Genomic DNA, 15,458 nt, shown 5'->3' on the forward strand with positions numbered 1-15,458 from the left:
GCCCGCCCGCCCGCTCACGTGATAACATAATACGTCCCCGTCTTTGACGGGCGTATAAAAATTGCTCCAAAAATATTCCTAAATATAACTTTACTTTCGTTTTGAATATAATGGGGCTGGGCAAGGGTACTTTTGTTAACCAGGCAGCTCAGTTTGTTGGAGCGACAGTATAATGATCTGAGGTCTGGCATTCAAATCCTGGTCAGTGGCACCATTGCATTTTTACACTCAGAACACTGCTGTAGATTTTTGTAATTTCATCTCTATTGTTTTGTCATGAAAGTTTCAAAGGGTATGACTTTCTTTTCAGAATGATTTATCAAAGCTATAGTCATGCCAAAACAGGAAGTTCCTTATGCATAGTAACCTTTCCTGCAAAGGGATGGGATCCTTTTATTGTTAAAATTATGTTATACTGAATAGATCAACAGTTAATCAACTGATCGAAACAAAGGTTAGGTTATACTTACAATTACATCTTAATAATTCAGACAAAGTTAGTAATGTTTATGAGTTTTTTCTGATGTGACAACACTATAATTTCTACAATGGCTTGGGTGTAAACAGGACGTACAAAGCACCATATACAATTCAAACTTCTAACCTACACATTTAGCAATGATATCTACTTGTAGTGCTGGGAATCGGTTGAGATTTCAACATCGATGATCGGATATAATATAAAAACTGATCGATTTTTGATTATTAATGATAACAAATATTTACTGTTTTTTTAACAATGGCATATGGCTTTTCCTTTTATTAATACTACTAATGAAATTTCAACTTTTCCGCATAGTTTCGTATCTTTATTTATTATCATACCATTTTAACGAAACAATCTTTATTAATGAACAGTTATCATTTATATTTTTTACAATTAATTATGTTTAAATAGCATGATTGGTAAGAAGTTATAGTTCAGAGTAAAATGACATAGAACTCCCGTTCTCTCTTAGGGAGAATGAAAGTAGAACTTGACTTCTGGTTTTGAAAACTATCATCGATGTTGACATCTCATAATCGATTGTCGGGAATCGGTTGCTTTTCCAATTAGACAGTACATGTACATGTGAAGGGCTAAATTAACACTGGGCAAACATGGATTTTATCGCCAGAGGGCGAATATTTAACTGGGCGAAAACTTCCTGTTACACAGCATATAATATATATATCTATAGTCTCCCTCTGCATATATATTTGCTTGTGGATACTTTTACAGTAATCGAGGTACAAGTGGTGAGTGTACTGGGGGTGAGGTAGGTATTGTGTGGGACCAACATACAAGCCAAGTGACAGGACATAGATAAGTTGGTTAGACCTGCGTCCAAACCCGTCGTGCAGTATTTACCAGTAAAATATATTTAAATCAAACAATCTTTATGCTATATACCTCCTGCTATCTAGATAACATGGATTTTTATGATCATGTAAATATACATATAACAAAAATCCAAGCCTTACAAATGATTGTTGATTGTTTTTTAGGCAGGGATTTCACAAACATGAGGTTATAAAGTCTCTTCTAAAAAATAAAATCTGGTAAAAATAAAAAAACAAAATCTTCCAAATATTAACATTTTTTTTAACAAAAGCATCTGTAAATCTTTTTGCCAGTTATTCGCCATTTTTCACATAAAAACACAGGTGGCATCTCTTGACCACATTATTGATAGCAACAGAGAGCTAGAGTTAACTCCCCTTCTTTGATATCGTCAAAGCACAACCTATGAGAAATAACATCTTTATTGGCCGCTTTCTTTTATCGCGATCCAAACGGTTGGACTGGTTGGACCACAGTTGTTCGTTAATGACATAAGGTTGACCTAGTAATCTGGTACTGCTTTCAGGCGAATCTTGACAAAGCCTTGCAAGGCCTGCATAAACATCTGCAGGTTCGCCAGGATTTTACCCGAAATCTTTACATTAAAAAAGCAGACGCACCGGTTGTTCCGCAAGCATGTAGGTCAGAGACAGAATTCATACTCAATGAACAGCAGCAATGAGAGCTTCTACCAATAAACTGACAGTTTTGGATAATCATCTATTTGAAATGAACTGTTGTATGGAGCAAACCTTTACGTGTATATATATATAAAGTGCACCACCTGAAAACACTGTGCAAAATATCCACCAACAATTTACATTCCGGTTCTTATGAGCGGTGACCATCTATACTGAGATTATTGTGTATCCCTCATGTCAATGTTTTCTCTGGCCCTCCTGCCATGTCTGTCTTCTGTGAATCTGTCCTTGGTTGAAATAAACAGTTGGTCAGTTCCTTGGTGAGGTAAAATCTGTCACATGTGTCCGTCTTTGAGATAGTTTATGGCACATATAACTGCTTCTGTGACATCATCAAAGAGATGGACGCCCTCACGACTTGCAAGGTCTATCAGGTAGGCCCTGCCCCGCTGGTAGTCTTTCACAGCACACTCAGACAACTGGAAAAATAGGAAATTTCATATAAGGTGTATTTCAAAAAGTTAAGAATCTACTTGAATCGCTACTGTGATTGACATATAACCTTGACCTATGCCTACACATATACATTGATGATTACCAATACTGTCATCTTTGAAATCCATCCAAGGGTTGCACTTTCAATATACATGCATTCTCTGTGGCCTTGGATCCTCTCCTTGAAGGCATGCCATTAGTTATTTGATAGACAGTGGTACTTGTGCTTTGAACATTATCAAAGAGCTACTCTAAGATCAAAGCCTGTGTGGTTCACCTTCCTCTTTCATATAAATCTTTACTCCGAGATCACAGGTATAGAGGACTCTGCTAAGTATCACCCACAAGGTTGTGCTTACAATGGACTATGATTCTTGTCATGAGAAAATCCAAGGGTGTAAAGAAGACTGATATATTAAGGGTTTAACTATTGGATTTAAAGATGGTTTAGTTTTCTAATGTCATTTCTTTTCTTGTTATGTAGTGTACTGTACATACTGGTTTATCTGTTCTTTGCCCACACAGACAAATAAACTTACTCATATAATAGTATATGAAATGTAAGGCAATTGATTTATAAGCACCTGAAAAATCTTTTGCAACACCAAATGTTGTCGGAGTTCCATATTCTGAATATAGGAAGAATTCTTGCCCCAAACCAGACATCTATCAGTCAAAATGCCAAAAATCTGGCATCGGGGCTAGTGGAAACTGCCTTTCAGGTAGTAACTTCTATATAACGCAGAGTTTTGACTGACTTGTTATAAATACAAGGATGTATTGAGATGACCTCTCACATGACCCTTAGTGGGATGTTATTAGATCTTTCACGCAACATATCAATAACGTGAGCGATGCAAAGATCTATTTTTAATTAGATTGAGTGAGTCACTCATTAGAATTAGATACCTAGAGGTTCCCCAACGAGTGATGGTCGGTTGTCATGTTTATCTCACTCGAGTTAATTTTCAAATTGTATAAAGACACGAGGTCTACCTCGGTAGACCTCAAATTGTATAAAGACACGAGGTCTACCGAGTGTCTTTTACAATTTTAAAATTAACTAACGAAAGTTAGATAAATATGATAACCTACCATCACAAGTTTGGGATCCTTTTTCTCCCAACTATGTAGACTTCTGATGGGGGGAAACAATTGCCGTGAATCATGACTTCACAATGGAAGATGACGTCGCATAGCATTGTTACGTGACGTCATAAGTAAAATATTGACCAATGAAATCACGTCTAGGGTGTTGCCCACTAGTGGGTAACCAAAATAATTACCAACTCCTAGCAGGTTTATCCAATGAATCGGGAGTGAGTAAACCTATAGGGTTGTGGGAGAAATCAATATATAAATCACAATGTCACCCATGACCTCTGTATAACACACATCTCATGAAATATTATTGATTTATGATTATTACAGCAGAGACAGTAAGATAGAGAAAACTTAAAGACAAACTTTTCTCTGTAAACTAAGATAGAGATGACAAGTAACTTACAGCCTCCTTGCCTACTGTGACATCATCGGGTAGTTCCTTGACACACAGCACAACTTTACAGCCCTTCCCAATGTAGTAACCAGCCTGGTACAGAAACAAGTAAATGTCATACATACTTAAACACATCAGGTGACAATAGCTATTTTACACATATTTCCTTAATTTTTGATAAAATTTTCACTTGTAAGGAATTATACAAATTATCTGTAAAGCTTTGTAACTAGGCAATTTTGAAAACCACACAAAAACCCTGACTGTCCTGAACACAATGAACTCTAGTTATAAAGTTGCTCAGTTTGTTCAGAAATAGATTACCTCGATCATAGATGATATTGATCGTGTCCTGTCTGAGATGATGTAGAGGAGCAGACGACACTTTTCACGTATGGCCACCTGGATGGGGATGAGTCGTTGCTCCCAGTCATTGACAAAGGGGTTGGCGTAGGACAAGCCATGCTTCCTACCAACAAATAAATGCTTAACTTCAGCATGCTACATACAGATTTATGTACTTTGTCCTTAAAAGGACACAGAACAGTTCCACAGCCACTCCTCCCCCTAGTTACTTACCTCAAAAGACGAACAGCTACTCTCTTTAATTACTTATCTTGATTGTGAAACATCTACCCTTCCTTCTAGTTACTTACTTACGTTGCAGAACAGCCCCCCTCCCCCCAAGTTATTTATCTCAGTAGTGAAACAGCCATCCCCCTCAATTTATTTATCTCAGTAGTAGAAGAGCCATCCCCCTCCCTTATTTATTTTTTACTCTACTCTGTAGTTGAACAGTCAACACACTCCGTTAAGTTATTTACCTCAATAGTGGAACAGCCATCTCCATCCCTCAAGTTATTTATATCAGTAGTGGAACAGCCTTGTCCCTCCATTAAGTTATTTACCTCAGTCGTGGAACAGTCTTCCCCCTCTAGTAACCTACCTGTGTTGTGAAATATCCACGCCACCTTTTTAGTACTTACCTCAGAAGTGGAACAGCTATCCTCTCCCTCCAGTTGGAGTCACCACAGCTACCCCCAAGGTAGATGTCTCGCCCCTCTTGTACATTACTGCAGTTCAGCGCTATGGAATGATTGGTTAATTCTGCAAAATGATAAAAAAATATGCATTATATTGAGTTTACACAAATAAATACAGAACGCATATTTACCTAATGAAATAAAAATCTTCATCATGAACATATATGCATACAATTGCATATGCATGTACCTGGACATTGTTAAGTGAATATCTAGGAAATCAATCAATCTCTCCTTAATTCTTGGCCTCCAAGAAAGCTGGGTCCACGTCCCGAGGCTGGGTACGTTGGTGCTCAGTGCGTATGTGATCATTTCGGGGGTATGATTGTGGCGCGCTGGGCGTCATCGTAGCAGAAGGCTTTCACAGTAGCTCCAATTTGAGCCAACCTGTTTGCCGTGGGTTGCATCTCGTATTCCTGGGGGAAGAAGATCCTGGTAGCTGAGCAGAGTCGGAATCACTGTCAAACTCTTGATAGGAAGGAGACATGATCCGATATTCTGCAACATACTGCTTTGGCTTCGGACTCTGGGTAGACGAGAGGTGATATGGGCCCTCTATCACCAATCGGCTGGTCACGCCGAGCCCTTGGTTTACATACTCCCAAGAAGGCGGTGGCTCAGGGTCAATCGCGAGAGTATACTCTTTCAAATAGTATGTATATTCTTACGAGTATACTATTCTATGTATCTCCGACACTTGGCGCTGGATATCCGCGTCACACCAGTGTCCCCTTGTTGGGCTCCGTGGCGGGTGGAGGCATAGATCGTGAAACAAACAAATATACACATGGGTAAAGATAAAAACCACCAAAACGACGGACATACCAAAATCAGGAACGATGACCCTAGCTCAAAAACAACACAAAACGCAACACAGAACACCCAATTCCCGCAATTCCTTGTGATGACCTCCACACAGAGTGGTAAAACAACGGCCGCGTTGTCGCCACTTCTGTTGAGGAAGGGCATCCAGGGAATCGCAGGGGATGTGAAATCCGTTAAGCCATTGGGATCGGGCGATCTCCTTATAGAGGTTTATCGCCAACAACAGGCGATGAACCTACTCGGAACAACCAGTTTTGCCGGCATCGGTGTCAGTGTGAAACCACACTCATCACTTAATTGCAGCAAGGGGGTAATCAGGTGCCCAGCCTTGCGCAATGACACCGATGAAGACATACTGGCATATTTCCAGGAGGAGAGCGTCCCGGTCTCTGAGGTGAGGCGGATGGTGATCAGGAGAAACAATGATACAATCAAAACAAACACCTTCATCATCACTTTTTCAACGCCAACACTACCCCAAATACTAACAATCGGATACCAGAGGTACAACGTTTCCGTCTACATCCCAAATCCATTGCGATGCCGAAACTGTCAGAAGTACGGTCATCACGAAAAGCGATGTAGACGAAAATCGATCTGCCAGTATTGTGGCCGTGAGGGTCACACCGAGCAAAATGACTGTGACATCGCCAACCTGCGCTGTGTCAACTGTGAGGGGAAGCACGCTGCCTCTTCTCGCGACTGCCCTACCTGGAGCCAGGAGAGGGAGATATTACGGGTTAAATATACCCGAGGTGTCTCTTTCCCCGAGGCCAGGAGGATAGTCGGGAGTGCAGACATTGCTACACCCTCTTACGCACAAGTGACTCGAGGCAAGGCGCCGGTTGACAGTGTCACGGTCAAGGATGCTTCGGTTCAAGTTTCTGAAGACATACCTGCCTGGGGCTCACAAGTCCCAGACATGGCTGGTCAACAGAACTTGAAAATCCTCACGGGGGACCCATCCCGTTTCACGACTTTTCGAAAACCAACCAAAAACAGCAAACAATCAAAACCAGCATCACCATCAAAACCAGCATCTTCATCAAAACCAGCACCTTCATCAAAACCAGCACCACAATCAAAACCAGCACCACCATCAAAAACACCTTCCTCTTCAGGAGAAAACCCTCCAAAGGTTGGCACATCTAGGGCACATGTGCGTTCGCAGCGATCTCGCTCACTCACATCTGTTCCTCGATCCCAACTGAAACCAGAGACAACATCACCCACCAACAGACCTAGGAAAAAAATTAAAATAGCGAGGGGCAAATCCGAAGGACCGGATCTGAATGTCACCTTTGGCAAAGGATCAGAGGACCCGACAAACCGGTTCAATGTCCTACTAGATTTCGATGATGAGATGGAGACGAATGCCTCCGCGCTTCGTGCTTCAACTCCATCGAAATCCAGCCAAAATAACAAAAGATAAATAACACAATTATCCAATGGAACATCCGCGGATTAAAGGCAAATATAGAAGAATTTCAGAATCTATCAAAAGAATTTAGACCCGCCATTTTTTGTCTTCAAGAAATCATGCTCAAAAACCCAATCACGCTTAGAAATTTCTCACTCTACACTAATATTCCAACTGTAGTTAGCAGAGCAGCAGGTGGCGCAGCGGTAGCTGTCCATAAAAATATTCCTCACAGAATGATCAAGTTAAACACAAATTTACAGGCTGTTGCTGTCTGTGCAACATTACACCGACAAATAACTGTCTGTTCAATTTATCTCCCTCCGAGTATTGTTTTCACTTGTGAGCAACTCAATAATCTCGTCTCCCAGCTCCCAACACCATTCATAATCCTCGGTGATTTTAATGGTCATAATAGCCTGTGGGGCTCTCCCAACACAGACGAGAGAGGAAGACGTATTGAGGAATTTATAGATAAAAACAACTTGTGCCTTTTTAACAACAATACCCCTACTTATTTACACCCTGCTACAGGCTCTCGTACCCACATTGATCTATCATTATGCCATCCATCCATTTTACTTGACTATGACTGGAGGGTAAATGATGATCTTTGTGGGAGTGACCACTTCCCAATTTTTCTTCAGAATATTGGGACTCCTCTTGATGATCCTCTACCTCGATGGAATATGCACAAAGCAGATTGGGCCCAATTCCAACACATGTGCATTGAAAAACTAACCATAGACAATTTTACTAACCTCGACGACCCTATCAAAACTTTTACTGAAACACTCACTTCTATTGCCCAAAAGACAATTCCAAAATCCGCTCCAAAACCTACGAAGTTCCTTTTATCTGAAGAATCTTTTAAAACACGCAGTAATCGGGCAGCTGCTCTAAGACGCTACTTCAATTGCCCAACTGCTTCAAACTACAGTGAATTTAAAATTTGGCGGGCAAAGGCTCGGCGATCAATTAAAATTGACAAAAGAAACAGCTGGAGAGAATATGTATCCAAGATATCATCAAACACGTCCTCAAAAAAAGTATGGGATATGATTCGGAAAATAAGTGGGAAAAAGAAAAAGGCAACATCCTCCCACCTCATTAATAAAAACAAAATTTTCTCGTCTATAACTGAAATTGCTGATGCATTTGCAAAAAACATAGCTAAAAACTCATCCCCTCTAAACCACTCCCAAAAATTCCAGTCTTTGAAAAAAAAGAGAGAAAAGAAACGGCTCAATTTCAAATCATCAAACAAAGAAAGTTATAATGAACAATTTACCCTACCAGAACTTGTTGATTCGCTTAGAAAATCACAGGACACTGCTTCAGGTCCTGATGATATTCCATATCAATTTCTAAAGCACTTACCGGACTCTTCACTAACATGCCTTCTTTACATATTCAACCAAGTTTACGCTTCCGGAAAGATTCCCGATTCGTGGAAGAACTCCACAATTATACCTATCCCAAAACCGGGAAAGGATGCTACTGACCCAAACAACTATCGTCCTATCTCTCTGACTAGTTGTGTATGTAAAACTTTAGAACGAATGATAAACACTAGACTGGTTTGGTTTCTTGAGGCCAACGATATAATATCCCCTCTTCAAAGTGGCTTTAGAAATAGAAGAGGGACAAATGACCATCTCATCAGATTAGAGACGTTCATTCGAGAGGCTTTCGCCAAGAAAGAACACCTTGTCGCTGTGTTCTTCGATCTTGAGAAGGCCTATGATACTACATGGCAGTATGGCATCATGAAAGATCTTCACGACCTTGGCGTACGTGGAAACCTTCCCAATTTTATATCTAATTACCTATCAGATAGACACTTCAAAGTCCGTGTTGGTTCAACTTTTTCTGAAACGTCTAAACAGGAAATGGGAGTCCCACAGGGTGGAATCCTATCAGTCACACTGTTTGGACTTAAAATAAATGATATAGTCAAATGTCTTGGTCAATCAACAGAAGGGTCGTTATTTGTGGATGACTTCTTGATCTGTTACAGATCTAAGAACATGCACACGATAGAACGACAACTTCAACAGAGTTTAAACAAACTACAAAATTGGGCAGACGAAAACGGCTTCAAATTCTCTAAATCCAAAACTGTGTGCATGCATTTCTGTCAAAAACGAAAAGCACACAATGACCCAAATCTAACACTCGATGGCACTAGAATTCCTGTTGTTGAACAGACTAAATTTCTCGGCCTCATTTTTGATTCGAAACTCTCTTTCATACCACATATAAAGTATCTGAAGGATAAGTGTTCCAAGGCGTTAAACATTATACGAGTCCTTTCTCATACTGATTGGGGAGCGGATCGTGAAATGCTTTTGCGCCTATACAGATCACTTATTCGAACAAAACTGGATTATGGTTCTATGGTATACGGGTCAGCGCGCAGTTCGTACCTTCAGATGCTAGATCCAATCCATAACCAAGGGCTACGTCTTGCCCTGGGAGCTTTTCGAACAACACCTGTAAAAAGCCTGTACGTGGAAGCAAATGAACCATCCCTTTATGACAGAAGAATAAAACTTTCATTACAATTTGCAACTCAATTAAAATCAAACCCTAAAAATCCTGCTTTCAACCAAGTATTCAACCCCAAATACCAAAACATATTTACGCAAAACCAAAAACTTCTGCCAACATTTGGTATCCGAATTTTGAATTTCCTGCAAGAACTCAACATAAAATTGACGGACATAGCTGAATTTAACATATCTGATGTTCCTCCGTGGACCATTCAAACCCCCGATTTTAACTTTACATTACATGAGCGAGGGAAATCAAGTGTTATGCCCGAAGAACACAAATCCTCCTTTCGGGAATGCATTTCGAATTACCCTTCTCATACACAACTTTACACCGATGGCTCCAAAGAAGGTGAGAAAGTGGCAGCAGCCTGCTGTACTGCCAATACTTGCACTTCAGTCCGACTACCAGACGGCGCCTCCATCTTTTCTGCTGAAGCATGCGCCATTGGTTTGGCCCTCGACCATATCGATGAACACCGCATTAAAAAGGCAATTATTTGTTCAGACTCTCTATCTGTCCTACAGAGTTTACAGTTACGAGATCCTAAAAACACAATCGTACAAAACCTTGCTCATCGAATATCTCGTATATTAAAAAAGTCTAAAATAACTTTACTATGGATTCCGAGCCATGTCGGAATAAAAGGCAACGAATTTGCTGACAGGGAAGCAAAAAATGCATTGAATCTCGAACAAACAAATATCAAACTACCATACACAGATTTTAAACCTACTATTCGTACAGCCATTCAAAATGAATGGCAGAAACGCTGGTCTCTGGAGACCAACAACAAACTTTTTAAGATACAACCGAAACTTAAAACATCTATTCCCAGTCGGAAAGATCGTAGAGAGGAAGTTGTCCTCGCTCGGCTCCGCACTGGGCACACATATCCTACTCATTCGTACCTTTTAAAACGAGAAGATATACCTTCATGCCACGCATGTGACACTCCATTTACAGTGGAGCATTTTTTAATAGAATGTTCCGATTTTAAACACATTCGTGATAACTACTTCCGAGTCCCGGATATGAAAACACTTTTCAGTTCCGTGGATTCGAAGGCATTATTTAACTATTTGAAAGACATCGGTCTATTTTATAGACTCTGATGTCTTTTAACCCACCTTATCCTTTTTGACGTTATATATATATCGCATATTCCATATCATCTATTCGTTATCTCTTTTATTATTTTAACCCCCTTTTATTATTTTTAATTATCTACACATACAATGCGAATACTTTTAAAATGAACCATTTTATCTGATTTTATCTTCGCTATTCACATGTTTGTTAAAAAAGTAAAGTGAATAAATAAATCACCATGGCCCTAAATGACCACAGCCGTCGATGGGCCGTTAAACATAAACAAACAAACAAACAAACCTTAATTCTTAATTACACAGTAAGCAAGTAATGTAAAGACAACCAGCTCACACATCTATTAAAAATAATTCCTGTCTTCAATAAATGAAGGAAAATCAAACATACTTGTCAGCCAGGAAGTGGTAAATGGTATAATAGATATAACAAGAGGCCTAGAGGACCTGTATCACTCACCTGTTTCTTTTGTTACATGAAACTGACATATAGGTAACTTCAGACCAAATTTGGTAATTAGAACACAAGACATTTTAACATCTTTTAAATGCTTCTTAAGATATAGTTGTTTGAAATTTGAAATTTCAATTTTAAAGCTTTTAACCCATGTTGACCTTTGACTCTGGCTAGCACTTAAAGTTGACATTTGACCTCATTACTGTAATAAAGAAAACGATTCACAGCTGGTCTACATAACATACTGAAGTATCATGACTCTATACCAAATGCTTCTTAGGATATCGTTGTTTGAAGTTTTTATCATATTTGACCCTTGTGTCATTTTAATGAGGAAGCTTTATATCACTCTATCCCAGGTACCTACTGGCCAAATAGCACGACCATTATGGAACTTGAGAAGAAGATTGTTAAAGCTTTTAACCCATGTTAACGTTTCACCCCGGAATAGCACTTAAAGTCTACCTTTCACCTCATTACTGTAATTAAGAAAAATATTTGCACTGCTGGTCTTTATAACACACCTAAATATCATGACTAGTCCAAATGGTTCTTGGGATATTGTTGTTTGAAGTGTTTAACATATTTGACCCTTGTGACCTTGAACGAAGGTCAAGGTCATTTTAATGATGAAACTTTGTAGCACTCTATCCCTGGTACTTACTGACCAAATATCATGACCCTAGGTCCTCCAGTTCTTCAGAAGAAGTTGTTCATGAGAAAAAGATGACCGACGGACGACTGACGCCGCAGTATGACATAAGACACAATGGCCCGAAAGGGCCATATGAGCTAAAAACAGTCAATACTCTTCAGGTAACGAGCAGGTAAGCTTTTGGCTTTGACTTTGATGGGTGTAGTTTACTACAGTAACAGTGAATCCATCCACTGATCACCAGCCTAATGAAAGTCTGACCACAAGATTCACATAGGACCAGTAAACACAAAGACTTTTTTAACCTATACTTGGCACGGACAGGACAATGTATATTTTCCTATAGTGTGGGTTTCTGTCACATTCGGAAGGGTTGAGGAGCAATATTTTAAGAATATATGAAACATCTTGCAGTTTGTGATGACATTGACAGTGATTTAAGGTGAATCTAGGGTCTTATACAGGCCCCTTTTCCTTGATATTTTTTGCTACATTTCGCCAAATCATTGCAAAAATCACTTTATTTCCTCCGAATCATGCTTTTTTGTGATATATTTCTAAAGTCACAGGCCCCTGTCAAAAAGAGGTAGAAAAAATAACTGCTATGTATACACTTACTTTGAAGTAAACATCTGAACAGCTGAATCAACTTTTCTATGAACGGCTTGCTCTGAAAATAAGAAAGGAAAGATACTTGGTCACCACACCAGGCAGATATCATTGGTCATTATCGGCGTAGCACTGTCGCTATAACGGCAGTATTTGCAATATTTTCACATGAGTAAAACATGAAGTCCTTTACTGTATAATTTTATATGAGAAACAACTGTTGGGATGTCTCAGAAGTTTCTGTAGTTCAGTTGTTAAGAAGTGAACTGCCCTACCTTCCTCTGATACTCCACCACGATACAACAGAAGGCCTCAAAGTTGTACTGGTCATCATGGCTCCTGTTTCTATGGTTACTTAGCCACTCCAGATCAAGGATCTGACCTCCCGTACAGCTCTTGTAGGCCAAGCACACCTAGGGTGGACAGATTTATTAAAACTCATTATCAATATTTTCCAAGCATTTCTTATAACAAACAATTGTTATTCTGAAGGAAGTGTATTATTTTTTCAGTCCTATACCAAAACATTACGTTCAAATGATATAAATTGTGGAATTATTGGATTCAACTGTGGGAGTGACTGTACTCCAACAATGTTAGAGGTTTTACACGGCGAAAAACTTTTGACAGGCGCCACGTCGCAGTCGGCAAAATCATATCCGATTGAAAAAAGGCCGACCAGCGGCCTCTCATGTTATGAGTATGAGTAGGAGTGACTGATAAATCAATATTGACAATCCTTACTTTATTTTTAAAATAAAACAATAAAAAGAACAAGGTTAGATAAACATCTGTTTAAATGATTCACAGTACTCACGTCTTTAGCACTGATGTGACAAGATCCTGTACTGTCCATGGAGTTGAATGCCTCCCTCATCTGACTGTGTAACAAACAATGCATTTCAAATATAAGTGATGTGAAAGTATCACAGAAAATTCCATATAAAGTTTGAACAGCAATTTTTTTCAATTTCATGCTGGTATGCACACAATACTCTTACATACATATTCCATGGGGGCTTCATGGTAAAAATGTAACCGATGTGTGTTCATACTGGCTTGAACATTGAAAAAGTGTGATATTTACATGGTCAATTTTAGTTATTATTGACCTAAATATAGATATTTTCCATATTGAAGTGTCTATGTTGTCATTGCAAATGATGAGATTGCTGGAACTGACTAACGTCACCAAAATGTTTGTTTCTAAATGACGCTGATGAAATTGTGTTCATTATTCTACTGGTTATGCTTATAGAGGAACCTGCAGTGGAAATGTCAATATAATGTCTTAAACATACTTTTATGATGGCACAGAGAAAGTACACTGCTACCATGTTACAGAACAGAAATGTAATGCCAAAATATACCGGGGTAAGAGTTCCAAGCAGAAATTTCACCAACAACTTACAGCTAATGGTGATGGTTGAAATAAGATTCTCTCAGATATGAGTTACTGTTAACATGCCTATTTCTGCACAATAACATTTTAGTGTGTTATCAAATTTTGACAGAATACCGCAACGATGATTTGGCAAAACCACAATATCTGTAACCAAAATAAATATACAGAAACTGCAATAAGTGTAATGATAATTTAGTGAAATGCTTTATGCATGAAAAACTCTAAATTAAGAATATTGCTAAAATCTGTACGTCTACAGTATAATTGAGAGATCGTACATGACTTACAGTAGTGCTGTTCCCACTTTGAGGTAGCCATACAGTACAGGCTGTACACCATCATCCACGATCAGCTCCTCTATCTTCAACCCCTGTAGATATAACATGTAACAGTCTACTGAACAGCACTTATATTTACTGTGTAGTCCTTATATTTACTGTATAGTCCTTATATTTACTGTGTAGTCCTTATATGTACTGTATAGTCCTTATATTTACTGTGTAGTCCTTATATTTACTGTGTAGTCCTTATATGTACTCTATAGTCCTTATTTTTACTGTGTAGTCCTTATATTTACTGTATAGTCCTTATTTTTACTGTGTAGTCCTTATATTTACTGTGTAGTCCTTACATTTACTGTATAGTCCTCATATTTACTGTACAGTCCTTATATTTACTGTGTAGTCCTTATATTTACTGTGTAGTCCTTATATTTACTGTGTAGTGTTTATATTGCTGTATATGCTGTAGTACTTTTATTTACTGTACGGTATAAGTATTTCTGTTCATTGTAAAGAGCTGTTACTTGTTGTCTTTTGCTTATTTTAATGAAAAGCATAAATATTTTTATTGCATAATGCTTTAATATATTAACTGTACAAGTGGGTATAGCCTACCTTCTACAGTACAGTCCGGGTACAGGTAAGGGCTGTGTTATTTCATTATAGCCTACCTTGTCCAGTACAGTCTGGGTACTGGTAAGGGCTGTGTTATTATATTATAGCCTACCTTGTCTAGTACAGTCTGGGTACAGGTAAGGGTTGTGTTATTATTATAATAACACAACCCTTACCTGTACCCAGACTGTACTAGACAAGGTAGGCTATAATATAATAACACAGCCCTTACCAGTACCCAGACTGTACTGGACAAGGTAGGCTATAATGAAATAACACAGCCCTTACCTGTACCCGGACTGTACTGTAGAAGGTAGGCTATACCCACTTGTACAGTTAATATATTAAAGCATTATGCAATAAAAATATTTATGCTTTTCATTAAAATAAGCAAAAGACAACAAGTAACAGCTCTTTACAATGAACAGAAATACTTATACCGTACAGTAAATAAAAGTACTACAGCATATACAGCAATATAAACACTACACAGTAAATATAAGGACTACACAGTAAATATAAGGACTA

The 15,458-nt window shown here is 38.8% G+C and overlaps 1 protein-coding gene across 1 annotated transcript in view; it reads right to left on the minus strand.

The window, feature by feature from the left end:
• Nucleotides 1-14: 14 nt before the first annotated feature.
• Nucleotides 15-15,458, minus strand: part of LOC110442397 — a 32,491-nt gene continuing 17,047 nt past the window's right edge. Inside the window, exons 10-17 of the mRNA XM_021485992.1 lie at nt 14,322-14,404; nt 13,447-13,510; nt 12,905-13,042; nt 12,639-12,690; nt 4,945-5,065; nt 4,283-4,427; nt 3,968-4,051; nt 15-2,444 (exon numbers count right to left, since the gene is read on the minus strand). Of these exons, the coding sequence (XP_021341667.1) occupies nt 2,301-2,444; nt 3,968-4,051; nt 4,283-4,427; nt 4,945-5,065; nt 12,639-12,690; nt 12,905-13,042; nt 13,447-13,510; nt 14,322-14,404 (831 nt within the window). The 3' untranslated portion in view covers nt 15-2,300. The remainder of the gene's footprint in view (nt 2,445-3,967; nt 4,052-4,282; nt 4,428-4,944; nt 5,066-12,638; nt 12,691-12,904; nt 13,043-13,446; nt 13,511-14,321; nt 14,405-15,458) is intronic.

This window comes from Mizuhopecten yessoensis, unplaced genomic scaffold (assembly GCF_002113885.1).
Source record: "Mizuhopecten yessoensis strain PY_sf001 unplaced genomic scaffold, ASM211388v2 scaffold1883, whole genome shotgun sequence".
In the NCBI taxonomy this organism is placed as follows: Eukaryota; Metazoa; Mollusca; class Bivalvia; order Pectinida; family Pectinidae; genus Mizuhopecten; species Mizuhopecten yessoensis.